General features: G+C 44.3%; 1 protein-coding gene across 8 annotated transcripts in view; it reads left to right on the top strand.

Moving 5' to 3' along the window:
* The first annotated feature begins 1,341 nt into the window (after window positions 1-1,341).
* BCL2L11 (BCL2 like 11) overlaps window positions 1,342-23,431 on the top strand; it is a 166,078-nt gene continuing 143,988 nt past the window's right edge. Inside the window, exons 1-2 of one of the 8 annotated variants that reach the window (XM_029594317.1) lie at window positions 1,342-1,656; window positions 5,908-6,323. In XM_029594317.1, the coding sequence (XP_029450177.1) occupies window positions 5,921-6,323 (403 nt within the window). In that variant the 5' untranslated portion in view covers window positions 1,342-1,656; window positions 5,908-5,920. Of the gene's footprint in view, window positions 1,657-1,687; window positions 2,768-3,977; window positions 4,186-4,321; window positions 4,540-5,907; window positions 6,324-23,431 lie in introns of those variants that run through there. The other 7 variants (XM_029594316.1, XM_029594314.1, XR_003855494.1 and 4 more) reach the window with 7 other exon arrangements.

The raw sequence follows: 23,431 nt of genomic DNA, 5'->3' as shown, positions 1-23,431 counted from the left end.
GACAGTGCCTGAAACTGCAGGAGAGGAAGGCTGGGCAGGAAGTGGCAGCAGTGGCAGCTCTGCAGACCCGACGAGCCTGCCAGGGAGAGCGGCCGGGCGGGGGCCGCCAACAGCAGAGCAAATAAGCACTTTCCCAGCCATTAGTTTCTGCGCTTCCAGGCGATATATTCCTGAGCTCCCCGAATAGATTTATTGAGAATTCCCGCACAAGCATTACTATCATTTTTTTTTGGGGGGGGGGGGGATGGTTATACTATACTATGCTGTTTTCAGAAAAATTTTGATTTGGAAAGTGAAAAACTGCGGCGCAAATTCAGTACCTGATTCACTAAGGGTTTTTCCCATAGATACAAATGGGAGAAAAGCCTTAATGAATCTGGCCCTCAGATTTTTATTTTTGCACTGGAAGCAACAAACGTATTTTTTCCACTGTGTTATATGTATTATTTGGAATCGGGTATATGTTCACTAAACTTATTTTTCCTGCTTTGTTCAACTGGGCTTTGTTGAATTTCTTTAAAATAGTGTGTTTGTCGTTCTTTATTTCCGTCTTTTTCTGTGCTCGGGATTCTTTTCATGGTTACTTTAATCTACAGTTGTATTGTCCCAGCGTTCAAGCATTTGTTGACTGAGTTTAGCTAGCACACCTCTAACATTTATATATTGTAAATAATTACCAAAGATGAAAAAAATGTTGTACAAGTTGATTTTATTTTTATGAATTACTAATGCCTTTGGAGTCAGAAACAAAAAAAACCAAACTGTGACGGACCTGTTTTTTCTTATCTGCTTTCTTATATTTATTGACTGTGCACTAGGAGCATAACGCAGGGGCTTTACATATGTGGACAATTACTCATTTTTTTCACACCTTTCTTGACAATCTTTATTCATTGTATTAGTAAATATGCTTATTTCATACCCACCCCTTTCGGAAGGGGCTTCAATGAAAATCTGCTTCGGTATTTACACTGGTGTTTGGAGTTGAAGACGTGCAGTGGTCGGCCTTAAGTGGTTACCCATTTTTCATTCCCCGTTTTATTTTTTTCTAACAAAAGTCCGTGCACGCCTAGAAGAACGTGCGCTCCCCCACCTACTTGAGGGCTGTTAGTGGATAGCACGGTCACATCTCTACATCGACCGAAGGGCAGACAAGAAAGCACCATTAGGCACATCCTGTTTGGCTTGGGCTAATTGGGGGAGGTTCCTGTTGCAAGCAGCCACCCGAGACCGCACCTACCTAGGGTTCGGCGGGATTCTGCTCTTACCCGCGCGTTTCTCCCTCCAGCACCCGGCAGTACCGGGCGCCTCCCCTCCCCCCTCCCCGCCCTACCTGCCAGGACTTGCTGACGTCTGACGTCAACAGCGAGGGGCGGGGCCAAGTAGGCCGGGGATTGGTGGAAGGCAGCCGGCAGGGGAGTGGAGAGCGGCGATCGGGCGCGCGCCACCTCAGAAGCTCTCCGAGAACAACAGGTGGAGGTTACCGCGGGGGACTGAGCAATAACAACAATCACCAGCGTGATTCTTCTCGCGCTCTCCAGTAGTAGTAGTCTTCAGTCCATCGCGGCGCAGGCTGAGGACCGCGTCGACCCTCGTTTGCTCCCTCCTCCATGTCTGGCTGTAGCCGCTGTGCCGCCGCTGGAAACGGATAGGCAAGTAAGGCTGGGGAATAGTATATGTGCGGGGGAGCGGTGACAGCAGCCTGGAACCGGCTCTAGAGCCCATTGTTTACTGTTTTTCCTCGTTAGGAGGGGGATACAGTAAGCGGCCGCCTTCTGCCCCTCCCACCGCCGGCACCCGACTCGAGTTGCGGGCTTTGCAGTTGCCGGCGCTCAGGGTAGGGATATCTCGGGAGGATGCGTCCCGAGTTTACAAAAGATGTGGTAGGACTGTAAGCACGGGTGACCCGCACTCCTGCGCCAAGAGTGGCCAAGATCGCAGCCGCTGTGCAACACCCACGCTTTTTTGCTGTTTGGAAGGTAGTGTAATAAGGACGCAATAAGCAGAGGGAAAGGCCAGGGCAATCGTGGGATTTTTAACGGAGCTGAGCAGTTCCCTGTTACGACTTCAACCTTGTTTAGGTCCATGCTTTCTGAATTACTTTTCCAATAGAACGGCAAAGAGTTAGGACTTGGCAGTAAGCAAGTGTCTCAGGGGGCAGTGCCCTACGGCATCTTTTCCTATTTTGATCACTTGGAAGATGCGCCGCTTTCTGTGATCTAGATGAAGAGCGGCGCTTGAAAACGGCGAGGCAGAAGCAGCAAGGAGGAGGGAGTCTGCTGGGACTCTGCGCGGACTTCGGTGCCCGGGCTACAATGAACGGAAGAAGTGGAAATCTATTTAATGGTTTATCCGTCAAGATGGCGACCTTCCAACTTTATTTTGGGATTTCGAAGCTTCCTTCCTCGGCTTTCTTATAGCCTTCCACTGGCAAACATTTTTTGGGATCTCTGGAAGCAGATTTCTTCGCTTTGGAGCGGATGGGGAGCTCTGGGCTCTCCAGTTTCGGATGCACGGCAGAATGCGCTTTTTATTCCGAACGGCCCTACCTCTGTTGTAGTTCTTGAGTTGCTGGTGTCCCCGGCTTTGACTCTGTCTGCTGGGTGCGGTCGCCGGAGACGGCCCCTATTGATAGTGGGACAGACCGCCTAGCCTTCCGCTGGACGCCTGGCCAACGGAGACCGGCCCCAGCGTGCCGCTTGCGTGCGAGAGATCCTATGCTTCGGCGCCTGGTTGTGGCAGCAAGAAAAACTACAAATTCTTCTCGGTATGTATGTCTGGGCGCGTATGGAAATCGCGCACCCTAATATGCATAACTCATTGAAACTTGAATCTACTCGGTGAACTTTTATCCGTGCTGATTCGTGACCCCTCTTTCCACGCGGGGGGGCTTCTGCGCTAGTTTCTATGCGCTGCTGAAGATTCCATTGCCTGCGGCGGGCGCAGCGGTCTGGTGATAGGCTGACTTCCTCCCGGCTCCCCCGCCGTGTATCCGGCAGTGTCCCCAGCCCGCCGGAGCGCGAAGCCTAGCCCCCTGGCTCTGCCCCCTCTGACAAGTGTCGCCTGCTAGTTGGCCCTGACCAGTGAGCCGAGGTGCCCGCCCGCCTATAAACCTCCTGCAAGTGCAATTGAGGCAGCTGTATGTGTAAAAGGAATAGATGGGTCGCTTTTTTTTTTTTTTTAATGAAGATCGGACAGCTGTGATTTGTTGTACCTGGATAGGACACTTGGCGCACAACACGAGCAGAGGACTAATATTAAGTAATAGGAGAGACTTGATCTTGGTTATAGTGAAGCCGGGAGACTTGTACTGTGCTCGCTGTAGCCTTGCTAGTTACCGCATCCGCAGCATTCTGCACTTGTAAGTATTGCACAGCGGCGGTCAGCCCGCTCTGTCTGCTTTGGAAGGGGTACTCAATAGCCGAAAGCTACTAAAATTTATAGTAATGCAGTGAAATAAAGCTCAACTAACAAACATCAAGTGATACACTTTTGTTAGATTAAATTCATATCGAGAATTCTTCCAGACGGCCTTCCATGCATCCGCGCCCATTCCCTGAAGAAAAATGTCCTGTTCCCGAGCCTATTCTCCTTGGAATTTAAGGGGTCCTACTCCAAAGGGGGAACAACGTCAGGAACATCTTTATGGAAAGCATGTGGAATGAATGGCAGGCCGTCCTTGGAAGAGGTGACGAAGACAGTGATGGAATTCAAAAGGGCTTGAGACACTTCCGAATTTGGGAGCCGGGGGTAACGCGCAGGGAGCCTGGATGGGATTGAGTCTTTCTGTCGTCGTTTACATAATCTTGTTTTGGTAAAACATATGCATAACGTTTGTCACTTGGTAAGCAAGGCTTTATTCAGAAATTGCTTTCTTTTTTTTTTTTTACATGACAGAAAAATCCTAACCCGCCGCTCTCGCTTAGAGGGCCGAGGGCGCTACGCTCTCTCCTTCCAGCTCCCAGTGGAGCCAAGAGCAAAATTTGTAAACATTCGCCTCGCGTAGTGGAAGCTCGTGGAACCTGCCCTCATGCGTTCCGGATTGGTTTAGCTGGCGGGAGCTGGCCAATAGGTACGGGCTCAGCGCACCAAGTTGTGTGACGTCAGCGGCCGACTGCTTTCCCGGTGCGGGTGAATGCAAGTTGCCCGCGTGAGCGCACGTTCAAGTTACGTTCTCTGGGACCGGTAGGTGTTGCCCCGCGTTCGTTCCTCTTCTTTTTTTTTTTTTTTTTTTGTTAGATTATGAATTGCGAGCTGTAACGATAAAGCCAAGGACTTCGCAGCAATGTACTCTGAAATTTGCATAACCCCTCTCTCGTACGTTAGTGGAAACTACTGCCCAATGTGCCCATCTCTCAGGATAGCGGGTATTCGGCACTTGGGAAGTCCCAGGGAGACTTTCTTGTGTAGGGCTGAAAAGTGAGCGTGTTCGAGGTCGTGGGATCCCAGCAGTACCGTATGCTTTGAGTTCTATTTCCTGCTTCATGGACAGGACACATTAGAAACACTTCAGGACGCTGCCGACGTTTGCCAGTCGCTGTATGGTTTTTTTTTTTTTTTTTTTTCCTTCAGTAAAGGAAGTGTTTTGTTCTTGCACACGAGATGCATTCGAACTGGTTAACAAGTCTTACACCACAATAAGACCATTTGAAACCAGTTGGTTAGACACATGACTTTTCCTATGTTGGAGGGGAAACGTTGCTTGATAGTCGTTTGCGTGCTGGAAATGTTGGGAGAGTGCGGAGTCCCTCTGGCAGGGTCTGATGGGCTGTCGGCGCTGCAGAGGGGGAGGGAAGGAAGGAGCCCATCTGTGTACAAACTCTATTGTGACGCACTTACTACAACTGACGGCTGCTGCTGCCAACTCTCTCAGACTTGCTGTGCTCAGCACATTCGAGAGAACAATGGGGTTGGAACAGGGATCAGGGCCAAAGGCAGGATCTCAATCACTGCAGCTTTTTTTTCCTCTCTGTTCTTAAGTTTCAGCGCTTCTACTTAATGACTTAAGTTTATTAGTTTTGCTGCTCGGACTATTCGTTTTTTCCTTAATCAGAGTCAAAGCCTAGACAGAAAAGGAGCAAGCCTGAGTACCATAATTCCATTTTGCAACCAAATGGTTATAAGAAGTTGTGTAGAAGAATTTAATAGTGCATGAGAACATTTACGATTAAAAGCATGTAAATACAATATGTTGAATTTGTGAGGTATAAGTAGAAAAACATTGGCTTTAAACTAAGGGACATCTCTATACAGTTAATCACAGGAGAGGTGATTGAAGAACTTTAGTCAAGGTATAAACTTTAGTCAAGGTAGAAAAGTAGTCCCCAGCCTGCACAATCCCAGTTGTGTGCCCTAAACACTTTGCAGTGTCTGCATCTGCTAAAAGTTTGTGTTTTAATTGATACACAAAGCTACACCTGGATTTGCTAATAGGCACACTAGACCTGTGCCTAGGGCTGCAAAAATCTTGGGGGCAGCAGGCCAACTGAAGCTTTGCGCCTCCCAGCCCTGCTGGATCTCACTCAGCAGAGAATGGCCTTTGGTTTCTTCCCAGTGCAGTGAATCGGAGGGGAAAGGTGAAGTTAGAAGGGACAGAGCAAAGAAACTGAAGTGGTCTCTAATCCACCTCTCTCCTCCTGTCAGCTAGGGAAATGGGGAGGAGGTGAACCTCAAGCAAATAGCCCAAGAACAAAATCCTATATCAATCATTGCAAGGGACCAGTTGATGTCCCCATTACATTGCCAAAAGTATGCTATATATCTAACAGACTGAAATATCCTTGATGTATTAGAGAAATCTACATCTGCACTCCATAACTATAAGTTGTATAACTGCTTCATATGCTTTTTTAAAAAAAGGGGTTTTAAATTACCAATATCTTAATATTTTTTGTTTTCATTCTGCAGAAAACAAGCCCAAATGGCAAAACAGCCCTCAGATCTGAACTGTGACCAAGAAGAAAGTAGTCCATTGCAGTCTAATGAGAGGTCTGCACGGCCTCGGCATCTGAGACCAGGGGCCCCTATCTCGTTACAAAATCAGTATCCAGGTAATCATTCGGGAGAGGGGGACAGTCATTCACCAACCAGCCCTCAGGGACCTTTTGTACCACCCACTAGCCCCAGTCCTTTCACCACCAGATCCCCACTTTTCATCTTTGTAAGAAGATCCTCACTGCTGTCTGGATCCTCCAGTGGGTGTTTCTCTTTCGACATGGACAGGAGTCCTGCACCTACGAGTTGCGACAAATCTACACAGACTCCAAGTCCCCCTTGTCAGGCCTTGAACCATTTTTTAAACTCAATGGGTAAGCAAAATCATGGTAAGAAACTAATTAGCTTCTATGACTTTTTTGTAAACCAGTTATTTGAAGCAAAATGTGAAAAGTTTTTTGTTTTTTTTTTCAGAAGTTAAATTTAGTGTACTGGAAAGTGTGCAGAACACTTTAATGAATTATGTTTCTTTGTGCCCCTAACAAATTGCTCTTCAAAACTGCTGATATGTACATAAGTGAAAACAATCTGATTGGAGTGTTTTGTTTTGTTTTTTTTTATTTATTTAGAAATACCACATAGTACACTTTATGCCAGCTTTCTAAGTTTATTTTATTTACATGTTTAAAGAACTATTTTTTGTTCTGTGTATATTTTAGATTAGTCCAATTAGTGAAATTCTTATTTTAATCTTTTTTTTTTTTTTTTTTTTTTGTGAGTCACATTGAACACACAGGAAATTAGAAGTGCCAGATAAAGACATGGAATTTATTACTAGTTTGAGTTATCTCTCTGTCTATAGCCAGTTATTTACTGGTTTATCTGCAGAAATACTTTGTAGCAAACATGAAAGCTGTGAATTGCACACACGGTTTCAAGAACCTGGGCAAGATCCTAGATGAAATCAATTTATATTCCTGAACATACCCAGATCAGTCCAGAAAAGTGGGTTGTGCATCCCTACCAGCAGGTGGAGTCAGAACAATTAGAACTTTGGGCAGTGCTACATAACGAGAGTGCTACTTGCAGTCACTCAGTATTTCTGACTCCAGCGGGTGGTACAGATGCACACCTGCAGTCTTTTAGTTATATTTTTTACTTAGTTAATTTGAATTTAATTTTTTGGTTTACAGTTGCTTCCTGAGGTGTTAGGCACCTTCATGGGCCACCCCTCAGTAGAAGCTGGGCGTCCGGGGAATTGGATATTCCTGTCAGGGTTTCGCCCGCCACAGTTCGGTGTCTGACCAGCTACAGCTGCTCCCTTGTCTCCTGCAACAGCTTTTCTCTGTCTTAGTAAAGTTTAATTTAAAAAAAAAAAAAAAAAAAAAAGCTGTTTTCACTGTGGCTGACAGTCTTTAGTGTTGAGGTGCAGGAGGGACCCGGTCTTTTAAGGCCGGCCGGAGAAGCTGTCAGCAGTGTTCTCCTCAGCTCCCGGGGCTCCGGGTTGTTTTCTGAGGGCAAGGGTGAGTTTTTCTCAGTGTGCCTCATTTACTCGCTGCTTCCCTGCTGGGGGCCTTGTGATTTCACTATAGACAGGCTCCTTTCCCGCGGCACAGCTGCACGCATTTTTTTTTCTTCTCAGCCGGTAGTCTCCTAGCTCTTAGCACAAAAAGTTTGTATTTTCTGGTCCTGCCTGACTGAAATTTTCTCCGTGTCGCGGCTCCAAGCATTTCTTTTTTTATTCGTGCCTTTTTATATTTCACTTCAGACTATCTGCACGCTGCTGCAGGCGGGACCAAAAACAGAATCGCAGGCCTGCCGCACGTGTGGGTCATGTGGCCAGGCGTTAGATGTGGCCTCCTTATGGACAGCGTGTTCCCTGGGGTTAGAGGACTCTTCAGGGCTTCTTGCCTCCTCCCTCGGGGAGGGAACGTCTGTCTTGCCTTCGACTTCACAGGAAGAGGATTCTCTGCCTGTTCTAGCCCTGGTGAGGGAAGACCTCACCCCAGCTGACTCTCCAGTGGGAGAGGGGGACCCGGAGGGGTTTTCCACAGAATTTGTCCTCCTTATGCACCAGGCTTTCCTGGCAAGGAAACGCTCAGCGGTAAAGCGGCTTGGTCTCCCTGGGGCAGGTTCGGACCTGCCTAAGAAAAGAGTTGGGGTACAGCGCCTCTATGATCAGGCTCACCCTACAGGGGATTCTCCCCAGGGTACACGAGATCCAATCCTGGGTTCTGGGGTGACGCCAGCTTCTGGGTAGTAGGGGCGGCAGACCCGTATCCATGGCCAGATCCGGCTGATGTGGGTACTGATGATCCGGATGAGCCCAATGACCCTCCTGCGGAGGGGGATGACCCTAGCGTGGTGCGTTTGTTCAAGCGGGATGAGTTAAGACCCCTTATTCCCCAGGTCCTTGAAGTTCTGGGACTTAAGGTTTCTCAAGAGTCTGACAACGAGGGCGTCAATCCAGTCCTCGACAGCATTAGGGGTCCCACAACATCTTTTCCTCTGCCTAAGAAGGTTCGCAAACTAGTGACCCAGGAGTGGGAGATTCCGGCTTGAAGGGCCGAGCTATGGCGAAACTGTACCCATTATCGTCTGATGTTGATCCAGGGCAGAATGGTGCGAGTTTTCTCGGACAATGCAACAACTGTGGCGTACATCAACCGTCAAGGTGGGACTCGAAGTCCCACCAAAGTACTTCTGTTCACCTGGGCGGAGCGCCATCTCGAGGGCATTGCCGCATCCCATGTCACGGGAGTAGAGAATGTGCAAGCCAATTATCTCAGCCGTCAGCAACTAGACCCAGGGGAATGGGAACTATCTCTCGAGGTGTGGAATCTCATTTGCGCCAGATGGGAACTCCTTAGCTGGATCTGATGACAATGCAGGCGAACGCAAAAACAATTCGTTTTTTCAGCCGTCGCAGAGAACTGGGCTCGGTGGGCATAGATGCTCTCGTGTGTTCTTGGCCCATGGGCATTCTGCTGTATGCCTTCCCGCCCTGGCCCCTCATAGGTTGGCTTCTCCGTCGTATAGAGCGGCACCCAGGAAGGGTGATTCTGGTGGTGGCGGAGTGGGCACATCATCTGTGGTTTGCTGATCTGATATGCTTGGCTCTAGAGGGTCCACTTCAGCTGGCTCATCTAACGCATCTGCTCTCAGGGGCCCATATTTCGGATCGGGCGGATCGCTTCTCTCTCGCGGCTTGGCTTTTGAGAGGTGACATTTACGCTTGAGGGGTTATTCAGAACAAGTCATTTCTACCCTCCTACAGGTGGATAGGTTCAGACACCTCTCTGGTCTATGTGAGAGTTTGGAAGCTTTTTGAGACGTGGTGTCAGCATTCCTGCGACCCTTTAGCGGTGCATGTTCCTCGTTGCAGAAAGTCAAGCACCCAGGGCCTCGCTAAGGGTTTGGTGTACAATTCCCTTCGTGTACAAGTTGCAGCGCTAGGTGCCTTGCAGGGAAACTTTGACAGCTGTTTGCTGGCAACGCGTCTGGATATTGCTCGGTTTCATAAGGCAGTCAAACATTTGCGCCCTCCCATATGTTCAGGTGTCCGGATTGGAGTTTGAATTTAGTCCTGCGAGTTCTATGTGGTGCTCCTTTCGAGCCTCTTCATGGAGTTTCTCTGAAAGATCTGACTTTGAAAATGGGGTTTTTGGTGGCCATTTGCTCAGCCTGTCGGATCTCAGGCGCTGTCTTGTCTTCGGATTTTACGATGATAGGGCATCGTTACATACAGTTCTGTCTTTTGTTCCTAAGGTGGTTTCAGCCTTTCATGTCAATCAAACTGTGGAGCTTCCGGGCCCTAACTGATCCCAGGAGTCTTCTCCGAACAGAGACCTTCATCTTTTGGATGTGCGGCGCGCCTTATTGCGTTATCTGGAGGTTACTAATGACTTCAGACATTCTGATCATTTGTTTGTTCTCTATGGTGGCCCAAGGAAGGGGGACAAAGCATCAAAGGCGACCATACCTCGGATTAAGGAAGCCATTTGTGCAGCATACATAGCCTGAGGGTGTCGGGTGCCTTTGAGTCTGAGCTCATTCCACAAAGACTCAGGCTACCTCCTGGGCAGAGTGTCAGTTACTGTCGCCTCATGAGATCTGTAGGGTGGCGGTGTGGTCGTCTATTCACACTTTTATGAAACATTACCGATTGGACGTTAAGGCTTCTGAACCATCCTTCGGGGAGAGTGTGCTTCGTGTGGGTCTTTCAGGTTCCCGCCCAGTGTAGGGTGGCTTGGGTACATCCCACTTTTCTGGACTGATCTGGGTATGTTCAGGAAATTTAAAATTGGTTCTTCCCTGCTAATTTTTGTTCCTGTAATACCACAGATCAGTCCAGAGGCCCACCCCTTTCTTTGGATACCGAAAGACTGTCTTGGTCAGAATCTGCTTAAGTTTTTTATTGTTGAAGCTCCTTTTTGAGGACATGATTCATGGAGTAATTTTTAGCAGTTCGTTGCTGGTAAAAACCAGACAGAAGTGGTAGTCTGGAAATTTGGTTGGGTGCTACCCTTTGTTTAGTTCTGTTAGCATGGGCTTGGTTACAGGTCAATACTGTTACAGTATTACAATACTGTTACAGGTCACAGACCCACTACCGATGGACAACAACACTAACCTCACCTCCCTTGACACTACCTCCGTCATGGAAGTGGAATCTATACTAAAAAAGATGCGACCATCCACGAATAGCGCAGACACCATCCCATCAAAAATCCTACTCTCCATTCCCTCTGCCATTGCAAAACCTATAGCAGATATCATAAACTGCTCCATCATTTCCGGGAAAGTCCCTGACCCACTTAAACTCGCCATCGTGAAGCCACTACTAAAGAAACCTACCCTTGACCACAATGACCCTGCAAATTACAGACCCATCTCTAATCTGCCCTTCATATCTAAAATCATGGAGAAAGTGGTTAACACGCAACTCTCCGATTTCCTAGAAGAAAACAATATCCTACACCCCACCCAATATGGTTTCGTAAAGACCGCAGCACCGAAAAACTCCTACTCGCATTAACGGATACCATTCTCAAAGGCATGGACCATGGCCAATCATATTTACTCGCCCTTCTCGATATCTCAGCCGCGTTCGATACCGTGAATCATCAAATCCTGTTATCACGATTAGCAGAGATAGGCATCGCAAACACAGCCTTATCCTGGTTCTCCTCATACCTAGACCATCGCAAATACTTAGTCAAGCTTGACAATTTTGAATCCACACACATTCCCCTCACACAAGGGGTACCCCAAGGCTCCTCTCTATCCTCCACCCTCTTCAATATATACTTACTCCCTCTCTGCCACCTCCTCTCTAAACTTGGACTAAAATTCTTCCTGTACGCTGACGACGTACAAATACTTATTTCAATTCAAAAATCCATCAGCGAAACCCTACAATACTGGGAAACATGCTTGACATCCATTAATTCTCTCCTCTCCAATCTCCATCTCGCACTTAACACCTCAAACCGAAATCCTCATCCTAGCTAACCAACCCCTCAACTCAATCCACCAAATGATCCTCAACGCCTCACAATCTCACACACTACCGCCTAGTGTCAGAGATTTAGGAGTAACCCTAGACAATCAACTCTGCTTCAAATCTCACATTAAATCTCTTCTAAAAGGGGGCTTCTACAAACTACAAATCCTCAAAAAACTGAAGCCCCTTCTCCACGCCCATGACTTCCGACGGTTATGCAAACCACCACACTTACCAAACTCGACTATTGCAACTCCCTCCTCTTAGGACTCCCTTCCTCTACCATTAAACCACTCCAAATCCTCCAAAATGCCATGGCAAGAATTTTAACAAACACTAGAAAAACTGACCACATCACTCCCATACTCCAAGACCTCCATTGGCTCCCCATCACCTTCCGTTCCCAATATAAAACACTTACCATTCTCCACAACACACTACACAACAACAATTCACCCTGGCTTGAAGACATGCCACAATTCCGTCAAGCTAACCGCCCCACTAGAAACTCCCTTGCGGGCACTCTCCAAACCCCCTCACTTAAAATTGGGCACCTCACCGCCACTAGGGATAGAGTCTTCTCCATTGCGGGCCCTACCCTCTGGAACTCCCTACCCGTCAATCTCCGCTTAGAACCGTCCCTGAGCCATTTCAAAAAAGGAATCAAGACATGGCTCTTTAAACAAGCATACCCTAATTCCATCCAATCCTAACAGATTTTTCCTTGATTCACCTCAATCCCACCCTACCCTATATCCTCTTACCTTATCCTCATCAACCACCCCAGAACCCTTCCCACCCCCCACCCCGCAACCATCCCTGTATATCAAGTGCACATGCCATGTTGCACTGTAAATAAGTTCCATATGCTAAATGTATCAAATGCACATGCCATGTAATATTGTATATTATGCAAATGAACTATCTAATCCTAATCGAATGCAAATAGTTGTATCGCTGCTTTTTAACTATACTCTCTTATACTTGTGTATTCACCCAGTTACCCCCCTCCCCTGTTCATTGTAATTTCCTTTCCTTCTCAGTTTTTTGTAAACCGACATGATGTGTCCTACGAATGCCGGTATAAAAAAGTTTTTAAATAAATAAATAATACTGAGTGACTGCAGGTGGCACTCTCGTTATGTAGCACTGCCCAAAGTTCTGATTGTTCTGACTCCACCTGCTGGTAGGGATACACAACCCACTTTTCTGGACTGATCTGTGGTATTACAGGAATGAAAATTAGCAGATAAGAACCAATTTTCATGTAAACTCCATTCCCATGCATGTAAGCCTGTCTTTCCTACTTTTTTTTTTTTGTATGATGCTAGGAATAGACTGTTTTTTTCTTTATATATTGTGTGTGAGTTCCTGTGCACACATCACATGGATGATTCAGATACTCTGGCACAGAAGACTTTTTTTTTTTTTTTTTTTATATAAATTCTATCAGTAGCAAGTGACTTAGTTTTCTTGAGTGACAATATATGCAGCAAAGAGACATTGTTGGGCACCATTATAGTTTTCCTGGCAGTAAATGTATATGTTCCATTTGCATGTAGCTGTGTTTCTGTCCAAAGCCAGGTTTGGTAAATGCCTCAGCCTCACATTACAGGATGACTAGAAAACCACCTTCCTCCTAGGCAGTGGTTGTGGTTACAGCTGTGAGGTACTTTTACTGTAATACCCTGAGGAAAGATTTTCTGGCAGTGCTTTAGTATTTATAGATTAATGAATGTTTTGCAACAGTATCGAACTTGTGTGGCAATTCTTAAGAGATCATTTAAACCATAATGAAGTATTACTCATTTTAAAGTTAAATGAACAGTGTAGGAAAAATCAGCATTTGTTTTGTTGATTGTTCATCTGGAAAGGAATTTAGAACTCTTGTTGATCTTTGATTTGGATGTCTTTTGTGGGTTTTTTTCTTGCTGATGTTCCTGGCTGTGTTGAATGGTTGAGGCCATACCAAGTTCTTTTTCTCACAGGTGCACACTAAGAGCACTTGCTAGACTAAAAATCGGATTAAGTTCTTTGCTAACTAAACATGGCCTCTTCTGAAAAGCTGAAGTGAGAAGCTAGGCTATTATAGGGCAATTTTTGTTTACTACTTGGGTTTGAACCAAATTAAAATACTGATGTGAAACTATTTTAGACTCCAGATAAGAAATGGTTTGCCAGGCTTCTGGGCTGCACTTTTCTGTTTAAGCTTCTTTTTTTGCAAGTTATTTTGTCCATTTTGTTTCATCTAGGGCCTGGTATTGATGGTCCTGTGTGTGTGTGTGGTTTGTGTTTTTTTTTTTTTTTTTTTTTTTTCCCCCTTCCCTCCCCCTCCCAAACTTGAAAATTATTGCATTATCTACCTCCTTTTTGCCAGGATTGTAGAGAGCTAGTGGGATTTCTTTACTTAAGAGCTAAAAGTTGCCTGAATAATATTTTTTTCTTACAGTTGTCTGAAATTGAATTGCTGAGTTGGGTATTGATTTTTTTATATATATATATCTCTATATATCAAGTTTGGTTTAAACTTTTGAAATTGACATTTAGCTTCTTAGAATCAAGATGTAGTTTGCCCTTATACAAAAAGTAAAACGTTTTGTTGTAACGTGAATGCTTTGTATGTGTTGTGTCCTTTAGAGTATTCACATCAGGAAGGAAAAAATGTGGAGGCTGGGTGGGCTTTCCAGTCTTTATTTGCCTTCAGTCTGTTCAGTGAAAGATTTCATTAACTAGTGAAAAGTGAGGCTTTTGATGAATTGCAACATTGCTTTTATTACTAAAAAAAAATAAATCTAATATTTGTCAACAATTGCTCTTAAATAGGAAAAATACAATGCTCATCCCCAGACTTTTTTTTTTTTAAACATGTAGTTTTTATTGTTCCATAAAACATGTTAAGCTATTCATGGTGCAGTTGCTTGATAAAGCATTTCACATGTCATTTTAAAGGCATTCCATCAGCTGATGGGTTTAGAATACTTTACAACAAAATGTGTGCATGTATACAGTGTAAAGGTATGTAATGTAAACAGCAGCACTTGGTTAATAGCTGTCACATGTTGCCAGAGGGCTCATTAAATAGCTGCCCTTTCACAGCTGGGTAATATTTCCATCCTGAGGTCAGGGTTTTACTGTCTTGTTTAAAAATTATTTAAATAAACCTGTAATGCTTCATAACAAAGCTGGATTTAGTGAACCTCTCTATTGCCTGTCTGTCAGTTATGGGGCAACAATAGATGCAGATTATTCACTAAGTTATGATATTGCTATTTATCTTTGTATCTTAACATATAACTCAGTAATGATGTCAGAAAAGGACCAAATGGTCCATCCAGTCTGCCCAGTAAGCTTCTCATGGTGGTGGTATCATCTACTGTGCTGTGCAGGTAACCCCCATGTTTCTCTTAAGGATAGCAACTGCCATTCTGAGTTATAAGGTTTGGGGATAACTCATACATTTCTGCTACCAACATTTTTTAATGGGTGATAAACTGCCTTGAAAATTGACAGCACTGCTTGACCTGCTTTGCTTATTGACTTGGCCATGGAAGCAGTCCAGTACTTTTTCTTTTTTTTTTTTTCCTCCCCTTAGAGTGGGGTACTAATATGTAGCTAAGTCAGGGCCTATGTTGGTTATTGTCTGAACCCAATTCCCCTTTCCCCCACTGTCAAAGCAGTGTGTTTTGTCATGAGTAATGTATATTTTTCTCTTGACACACAAACCTGAACTAGTAATACACCTTCACAAGTTCATGCTGACAATTACAGGTCTGATTATATAACTTGGACTTGCCAGCACAGAATACTTCAGAAATGTGGAAAACTGAAAATGTAATGGGGTTTTTTTTTTTTTTTTTTATAACTGCTATGGTTTTGCTGAACAGTGACATTTTAAAGAAATGTTAACAAATATTTCTAATCTAAAACTTTAAAATGTGCTTACAAAATAATACCACCAAGGGTTCTGGATGAAAGCTGCAATGTGACTGGCTGAACAGGCTACTTTGTGACATCATACCTGCTGTAACTAAATTCACTTGGCTAAATAAGTCTATAATCTTAGTAGGCATCTGATATATCTGGCACGAGTTGTGTTCTTGGTGAAGGAAACTTATTGCTAACAAATGCATTTGACAGTGCCTGTAGGATATTGGGGTGGAGGAAGGGGTTAATCAAGCCCTAAGGAACACTTTGTTCTTCAAAGCATTTCCCTCATGATTTCCTGTAAAGTACCATTCTGTAAACTACTGATTAAGAGTTCTCCTGGTATTCCTCCTCCCCACCTCAAATCTACTAAGGACATGGGTATTCTACACAAACATTTTAATGTATATTGAAGCTAAAAAAGTGCACCTCTCCTCTACGAGGGATCGTGCCATCTCCCTTGCTGGTCCCACACGATGGAATTCGTTACCTACAAATCTCCGACCCGAATCTTGCACCACCAAATTCAAAAAGAAATTAAAGATGTGGCTCTTTAAGCAAGCTTAAAGAAATGGCTGTGCCATTTTTGACCTGATCCCATGTACATAGTTTGACTTTTTTTGATTTTGTTTTTGTCTCTCCTGTTTATATTGATAGTTTCTGTTATTTAGCCTGTTTAATTACTAATTGCTGCTCTGTGTGCTCTCTTTCGGCATCCTCTTTCTGTTGCCCCCCCCCCCCCCCCCCACTCCCTGCTTTATGTATTTTCCACCTTTAGTTCAATTGTGAACTGGTATGATGTACCCCCTAATGCAGGTATAAAAGTTTTTAAATAAATTTGATACTAAATAAAAGATTGGTTTTTCTATCAAGCATTTCAGGCTATACCTGGAGCCGAAAGCTATTAAATTGACTAGGGGAAGCTGTCTGGCTTTCACCTTGAATGCCTTAAGTGCTGCTACAATCCAGAGTTTTTATTTGGAACTATTAATTTTCAGAGTCAGAGAGATTAATCATGATTGCTGATCTATTTAGTGATTGGTCTTGAGGTGCACCTTAAAACTATTGTGCTGCTTTTGAACTTCCTTTAAACTTTTGTGATGTAAAGCTTTTTGGAAGCTAATATTCTAATATCCTGTAACCCACTATGCGTGAATTCTGTACTAAAAAAAAAAGTGGGCAATAAATCCAAAAAGCAGGGCTGGTGCTAGCTTTTTTTTTTGCTGCCCTGTGTGAAATTACTGAGCTAGCCCCCTCCCTGATTCATTCAATGTCTGTCCCAGGCTGATCAAATAAAGCCCAGCTCAGTCATGCAATGTATATTTTTAAAAACTGACATGCCTTCTACCCCACAATTCATGGATAGGGAAGGGTATGAGGTACCCTAGGTAAACATTCAGCCTTGCACACATGCCCTCCCCACATACACTGCCACACCCTTTACAGACACACATGCATTTATAACATTTTACATGAAAACACTCAAGTACAGTCTGAGGCAATCACTTACAGCAGTGGTTCTCAACCTTTTTTCTGTCGGGACACACTGACCCATGATCGTCACGGGGCTAGATGTAAAAGTACAGTTTGCATCCACGGGAACCCCCCTGACCCACAATAATGGATGTAAAGCAGAATTATGACATTCCCCATACAACTCACTCTACAAAAAAGATGTTCTGGTATCATCTCAGTAACAGCAACTCAAACGCCTTCTACTTCCAGGCTCAATAGCCCTACTTATGAAAAGACAGCAGTTTACCACCAATGCATGTCCTCTTGAGAAAACACAACAAATAAGACTGATAAAACTCTTACATGCTAGTAAAATATCTCATCTTGGTAACAGACACAGAACCGACCTAACATACTCCCAGGATCTGTAGTAATGCACATAAACTAATCCGCACACAGTTACGCCTGTATTATGGAATACACTCAAACAGGAGCAACTCTATCTATGAAAAGGCAGCACTATAAATATTAAATCAGGCCCTAAAAACCAATACACCTCTTATTAGGAAAACAGAACTAGCAAGCAGCTATAGATCCCCACACAGAAATAATTGTAAAACTATACTAATAAGCAGAATAAATGTTTCTAAACAGCAATGAACAGAATAACATCCAACAATTAAAAACTCATAAAAACTATTAAAAATTCTCCAAACACCAATAAAATATTTCAAAAAAAGCAGACACATCACAAAATATTAAATAATTAAAATGGCAGTCAATCAAGAAAAATAAACTTAAAAAGCCACCTTTACTTACCCCCTCCAGCAGCTCTCCTACTCCTCTTCCATGCAGGCCATAGCACACAGCAGAAGCAGCAGTAGAGGCTAAGCTCTATACTCATGGTCCTCTTCCTTAATGCCCATGTCTCTCTCTCTCTCTCACACACACACTCCCAAACAGTCTTTGACACACACCAGTCACCTTCCTGAACAGTTTCTCTCATGCCATACACACTCACAGGCTTCCCACTCCCGTGTTCTACTTACATATACGGGCTTCTCATTCTCATAATCACTTTCTCTGTCTCACACACACTCACCAGTCTCTCACTCCCATGCTTGTTCTCTCCACATGCACAGGCTTCTCATTCCCATAATCACTTTCTTTCTCTCACACACACACACCAGTCACCTGATCTCTCTCATGCATACACACACAGGCTTTTCCCACTCCCATGTTCTTTCAGATATACAGGCTTCTCACACACACGCAGGTTTCTCACTCCCATGCTCGCTCTCCACTGCACAGGCTTCTCATTCCCTGAATCACATTCTTTCTCTCATTCACAAACACCAGTCTCTTTTTCTCTCATACACACCGTCACCTTACCAACCAGTCTCTCGCTCTCATGCATGCACACACACACACAGGCTTCCCACTCCCATGCTCTCACTCTCATGCTTTCTTTCACACACATCCACCCCCCCCTCCCCCAACAGCAGGCTTCTTACGCCCATGCTTTCTCACATAACCAGATTTCTCACTTCAATGCTTTTTCTCTCTCTCACACACACATCAGTCACCTCCCTGACTAATGTCTCACACTCACATACACATCAGTCATCTCCTTGAGCAGTCACTTTCATAGTCTCTCACATATACACATACATCAGCTCTCTGACCAGTTTCTCTCTCTCACACACATGCTCTCAATCACACGCAGGCTGGCTGCTTCTTTCTCGCACTCACGTCCTCTTCCCTGCCCCTCCCCCAGCACAAATGGTAGCTGCAGCAGCCTCCTCCTCCTGCCCCCGCAAGCCAAGAAAGTAGAATCCCATCGGCCGCGGGAGGCTCATGCTGCTCTCTCCTTTCCTGATTAGTCTGCTTCAATTGCTCGGAGGCCGATGCAGCTGCTGCTGCTACTTTATCACGCGGCACTGCTCTTTCTCCTTCCCGCGCACTGCATATCACTTCCTGTTCCGGGTCACGGGGGGGCAGGCGCGGGAAGAAGAAAAGGCCAGCCACAAGTGCCACAGCTTTTTTTTTTTAGCACTGCTGCCGTTCCCACTGGGCTTGAACGTGTTGATAGCCCGGCGGTAACGGCAGCAGGGAAGAAAGAGCAGCGAGAGAGACCGGGAGCACGCGACACAGCAGCCGGTGCTTGTCGACACACTAGTGTGTCGTGACACACCGGTTGAGAACCGCTGACTTACAGCATGCATATTATATTTACATGCACTGCTGTGGTGCCAATCAGAAAATTCTGCACAAAAGACACTTCCAACTCCTGTGGAATTAACTCTTTGATATGTGTGTTGGGTTGAGCTTGGCATTCAAAGCCTTGAATAAAAAGAATTACCATTATAGTAGAGTGGACTTCTATACCAAAACAACCCTAACAATCTTATATATGAAAAGGCAACACTGCACATATTTCACCAGGCCCTAGAACACCAATAAAAATCTTAGAGTACTAGAAGGCTCGTCTGCATCCCCCGAGAGAGGTCTCATTGTGCGATCCAAGCTTTGAACTCCAGAAGCCCTGCACCCTTTGCAGTAAAAGAGGACCAGAAGCATGTGCCCTTCAGTGAGTGAATCTCAGGCCTTACAATCCATTGAATGAAGATCATCGTAATGGTAGTTGAGGATTGGTAAGTGAAGCCTTGGGAAAGTTTGGGCCTTAGTTTGGGGAGTTGAAATAGTGGGATATATTCTTTAGAGTTTGTGTTTCTGAGAGAAGCAAGCCAGAGGGGAGTTAATTCTAGTGTTTGTTTCCCTTCTCTTCCCCCACCCCCCCCCAGCTCTGCCCTTGCTTTTTAATAAGTGTCAATTAGGCTCTTACCTAAATACTATTGTGCCAGCCCTTATTGAGAGTTTAATCATCCACTTGTAGGTCACTAGCAGATTAATTAGTGAATACACCTATAAATTTAAAGTACTCTAATTCAAACTCCTTTAGCAACCTGAACAACTAGGAACTCAACAAAATTAAGATGAAGGCAGCAGTCCAGCAGCAAGAGGGGGGCTTTCCAGTCTTTTGCATAGTCTCACATGTATGAGTTTTGATTCGCTGGTGAGATTGTATGTGTGCACTCAGTACAAAGAGCTCCTGGCTCTCAGAACAAGTGTGATTTCTGGAGGCTAGAGTGGCAGATCTGGAGGAGCTGAGGCAGACAGGTACATTGAGACCTTCAGGGACATAGTAGCCAAGTCCCAAATCCAGTCTGGCAGCCCCATTGCTTCCTTGGATCAGAAAGGTCTCCCGGTTGGAGAGTATCAACCTGGTGTAGCAAGAAGTGATCCTGTAGTTAGGACCTGCTCTCCTGGTGATGTTCTCTCGTACTGATGACTAGACTCCCAGGGCTACTGCCCAGGAGGGAAGGATTAGGTTGGTTATCATAGTTGGTGATTTGACTATTAAAAATGTAGATAGCTGAGTGGCTGATGAATATGAGGACTACCTGGTAAAATGCCTGCCTGGTGCGAAGGTGGTGGATTTCACTCATCACCTAGATAGGATTATAGACAGTGCTGGGGAGGAGCCAGCTGTCCTGGTACATGTGGGCATCAACAGCATAGGAGAATGTGGGAGGGATGTTCTGGAAGCCAAATTTAGGATTTCAGGTAGAAAGCTGAAATCCAGAACCTCCAGAGTGGCATTCTCTGAACTGTTCCTTGTTCTGCATGGAGGTCCCCAGAGGCAGGCAGAGTTCTGGAGTCTTTATGCAGGGATGAGATGATGGTGCAGGGAAGAGTGATTAAGTTTTGTAAGGAAGGAGGGGATCCACCTTAATCAGAATGGAACCAGGCTTCTGGCCTTTTTTTTTTTTTAAAAAGGAAAGGGAGAGAGCAGCTTTTAAACTAGAACAAGGAGGCAAGCCAACAGTCACTTGGCAGTGTGTGTTTCAGAGAAATGTATCTTTGAAAGATACTAATGAAGCAGGAGAGTTTGGACATCCCAACAGAGGTTCCAATAAATGCAAAAGTAGTCCAAGTGCCTATAAGTAAAGAATCACCTGAACTAAAGAATTCCAAATTATCCCTATCAACTGAAAAGCAGGTTCTTAAATCAAACAAAAGGTGCACTTTGTCTGATGGGAGAGTTAGTGTATAGCAGTGAATGATGAGAAGGACATAATTGGCATCTCAAACCTGGTGGAAGGAGGATAACCAATGGGACAGTGCTATATCTGGGTACAAATTATATCGCAATGACAGGCAGTATCAGTTTGGTTGGGGGTGTGGCACTTTTACGTCCGGGAGGGTATAGAGCAACAGGATAAAGATCATACAAGAGATTAAATGCACAGTAGCATCTGTATGGGTAGAAATCCCATGTGTGTTGGGTAAGTGTATAGTTATAGGAGCATACTACTGTCCACTTCTCTCAAAATGATCAGAGAGATAATGAAATGCTAAGAGAAATCAGGGAAGCAAATCTATTTGGCAGCCCAGTAATAATGGGAGAATTCAGTTACCCCACTACTGACTGGGTAAGTGAAACATTAGGACATGCTAGAGAAATAATATTCCTGGATGGAATAAACGACTGCTTCATGGAGCAACTGGTTCAGGAACCAAAGAAAGAGGGAGCTATTTTAGATTTAATTCTTTTTGGAACTCAGGATTTGGTGAGAGGTACAGTGGTGGGTGCCACTTGGCAGTAGTGATCATAACATGATCAAATTTGAACTAATGACTGGAAGGGGGGGGGGGGAATATGTAAATCTATGGCTCTAATACTACATTTTCAAAAGGGAATCTGATAAAATGAAGAAAATAAGTAGAAAAAACTGAAAGATACAGCTGCAAAGGTAAAGTGTACAACAGGCACAGACATTGTATTTTAAGCAATCTTAGAAGCATAGTTAAGATATATTGCACACATTAAGAAAGATGGAAGAAGGCAAAACAATTATGGGCATGGTTAAACGGTGAGGTTAAAGAGGCTATTTTGGCCCAAAAAAACCTACAAAAATTGGAAGAAGGATCCATCTGAAGAAAATAGGAGAAAGCATAAGCATTTGGAGGGCTGTGTCAAAGCAGAATAGACTCTGTTCAAGCATCCAGCTAACAGATAAGGAATATTTTAATTTCTATTTTCAGAGTGCTTTTGTGATAGAATATATTGCTGTCTGTTCATATTTCTCTCTCTCTCTGCTTTTAGTTATTGAGATTGTATATTAATTTTGCTGTGGGTTAATTATTTCAAGACAAAAAAAACAAAAAAACCCCCCAAAAACTTCTGTTGAGATACTCCTGTCTCTATAATCACTCTACACTTTAATCTCTATCTTGAACTACATATAGCTGTTATTAAAAATCACTGTTTGTCTAGATATAAACATTGGGGCCAAAAATTGATGTGGAGTGAGTTTTAAAGCAAAACTGAAAGCATTACTGAAACAGCCTTGCTGTAACCAGCTTCGGCAGCAGACTCACAGAACCAGCAGGGGGCAATTAGATCATTTAAGGGCTGTGCTCAGCCAGAACACAGATACTAAAGCTTCTTGTGTCCAGCTACGTAAAAACGTTTAACATAACCTCCCCCAGATTGGCTTACTATTGTCAAACACAATAGCAGATACAGGGTCCTGAGAGCAACCTTGACCAAGGGTAACTGTTTAACTCCCACCCACCCCTGGGGATTTGTTTCTGATATAATCTGCCTGCATACATAAGTTCTCACCTTTATAGGCTGGTAATTTGGTAATTCCTTAAGTGTTATCCATCAAATTTACAAAAATGAGGACTATGCAATGCAACTGTTGTGGAGCCTTTATGTTGAGGGAAATCATATGGAAACTTAAGGCTTGCCCCATTTGTTCAGAACTCTCTACCTTGGAAAAGGAACTGGCTAAAGTTAAAGCTGAATTAGCTTCAATAAAGAAAGTCCCAGCCACTTTACATTATTCAGGAATGAATTACCCATTACCACAGAATAACCAAAAGTCAAGGAAAAAGAAATTTACTGTGGGCTCAGGAAGGATAAGACCTGTGACCCACAGACACCCGTTATTGACAGCTGTGCAGCCCACAACTCTAGCCCCCCAATCACACAGGGCATTAAGGAACTCAAACAGTATTACAGTGGGCTCTGGAAGAATTAGACCTGTGATCCAGAGACACAAACTGTATCAAGTGCAACAAGTACAAAATTCCTTCTCTGTACTAAATACTGAAGATCTTCTTGAGAAAAAGATTGAAGTGTTATCTGAAAAGAGAGAAGAAACCCAATGCATACAGAAATTTCAGATCAGAAACCAAAGAAAAAAGCTCACTGAGATAGATGACTGTCAACAGAGGCACTAATCTTTCCCCTTGCACAAATGCAAAGGGAAAATTGGATAACAAAACTCAACTAAAGAGGTCACAAAAGGAGTCCAGGAACAGTGGTAAACTGAACCAAGAAAGCTATGAGCACAAATGCTCATAGTTTGGGCAATAAAATCCCAGATTTGCAAGCCCTAATGGTGGAGGCGGACTTGGACATTGTTGCTGTCACAGAAACGTGGTTTACGGAATCTCATGACTGGGATACGGCAATACCAGGCTATAACTTGTTAAGGAAGGACAGAGAGGATAGAAAAGGGGGAGGAGTGGCTCTTT

The sequence above is a fragment of the Rhinatrema bivittatum genome, chromosome 3, assembly GCF_901001135.1.
Source record: "Rhinatrema bivittatum chromosome 3, aRhiBiv1.1, whole genome shotgun sequence".
In the NCBI taxonomy this organism is placed as follows: domain Eukaryota; kingdom Metazoa; phylum Chordata; class Amphibia; order Gymnophiona; family Rhinatrematidae; genus Rhinatrema; species Rhinatrema bivittatum.
The sequence above is the reverse complement of the archived record's forward strand: the minus strand, read 5'-3'. Positions and strand labels throughout refer to the sequence as shown.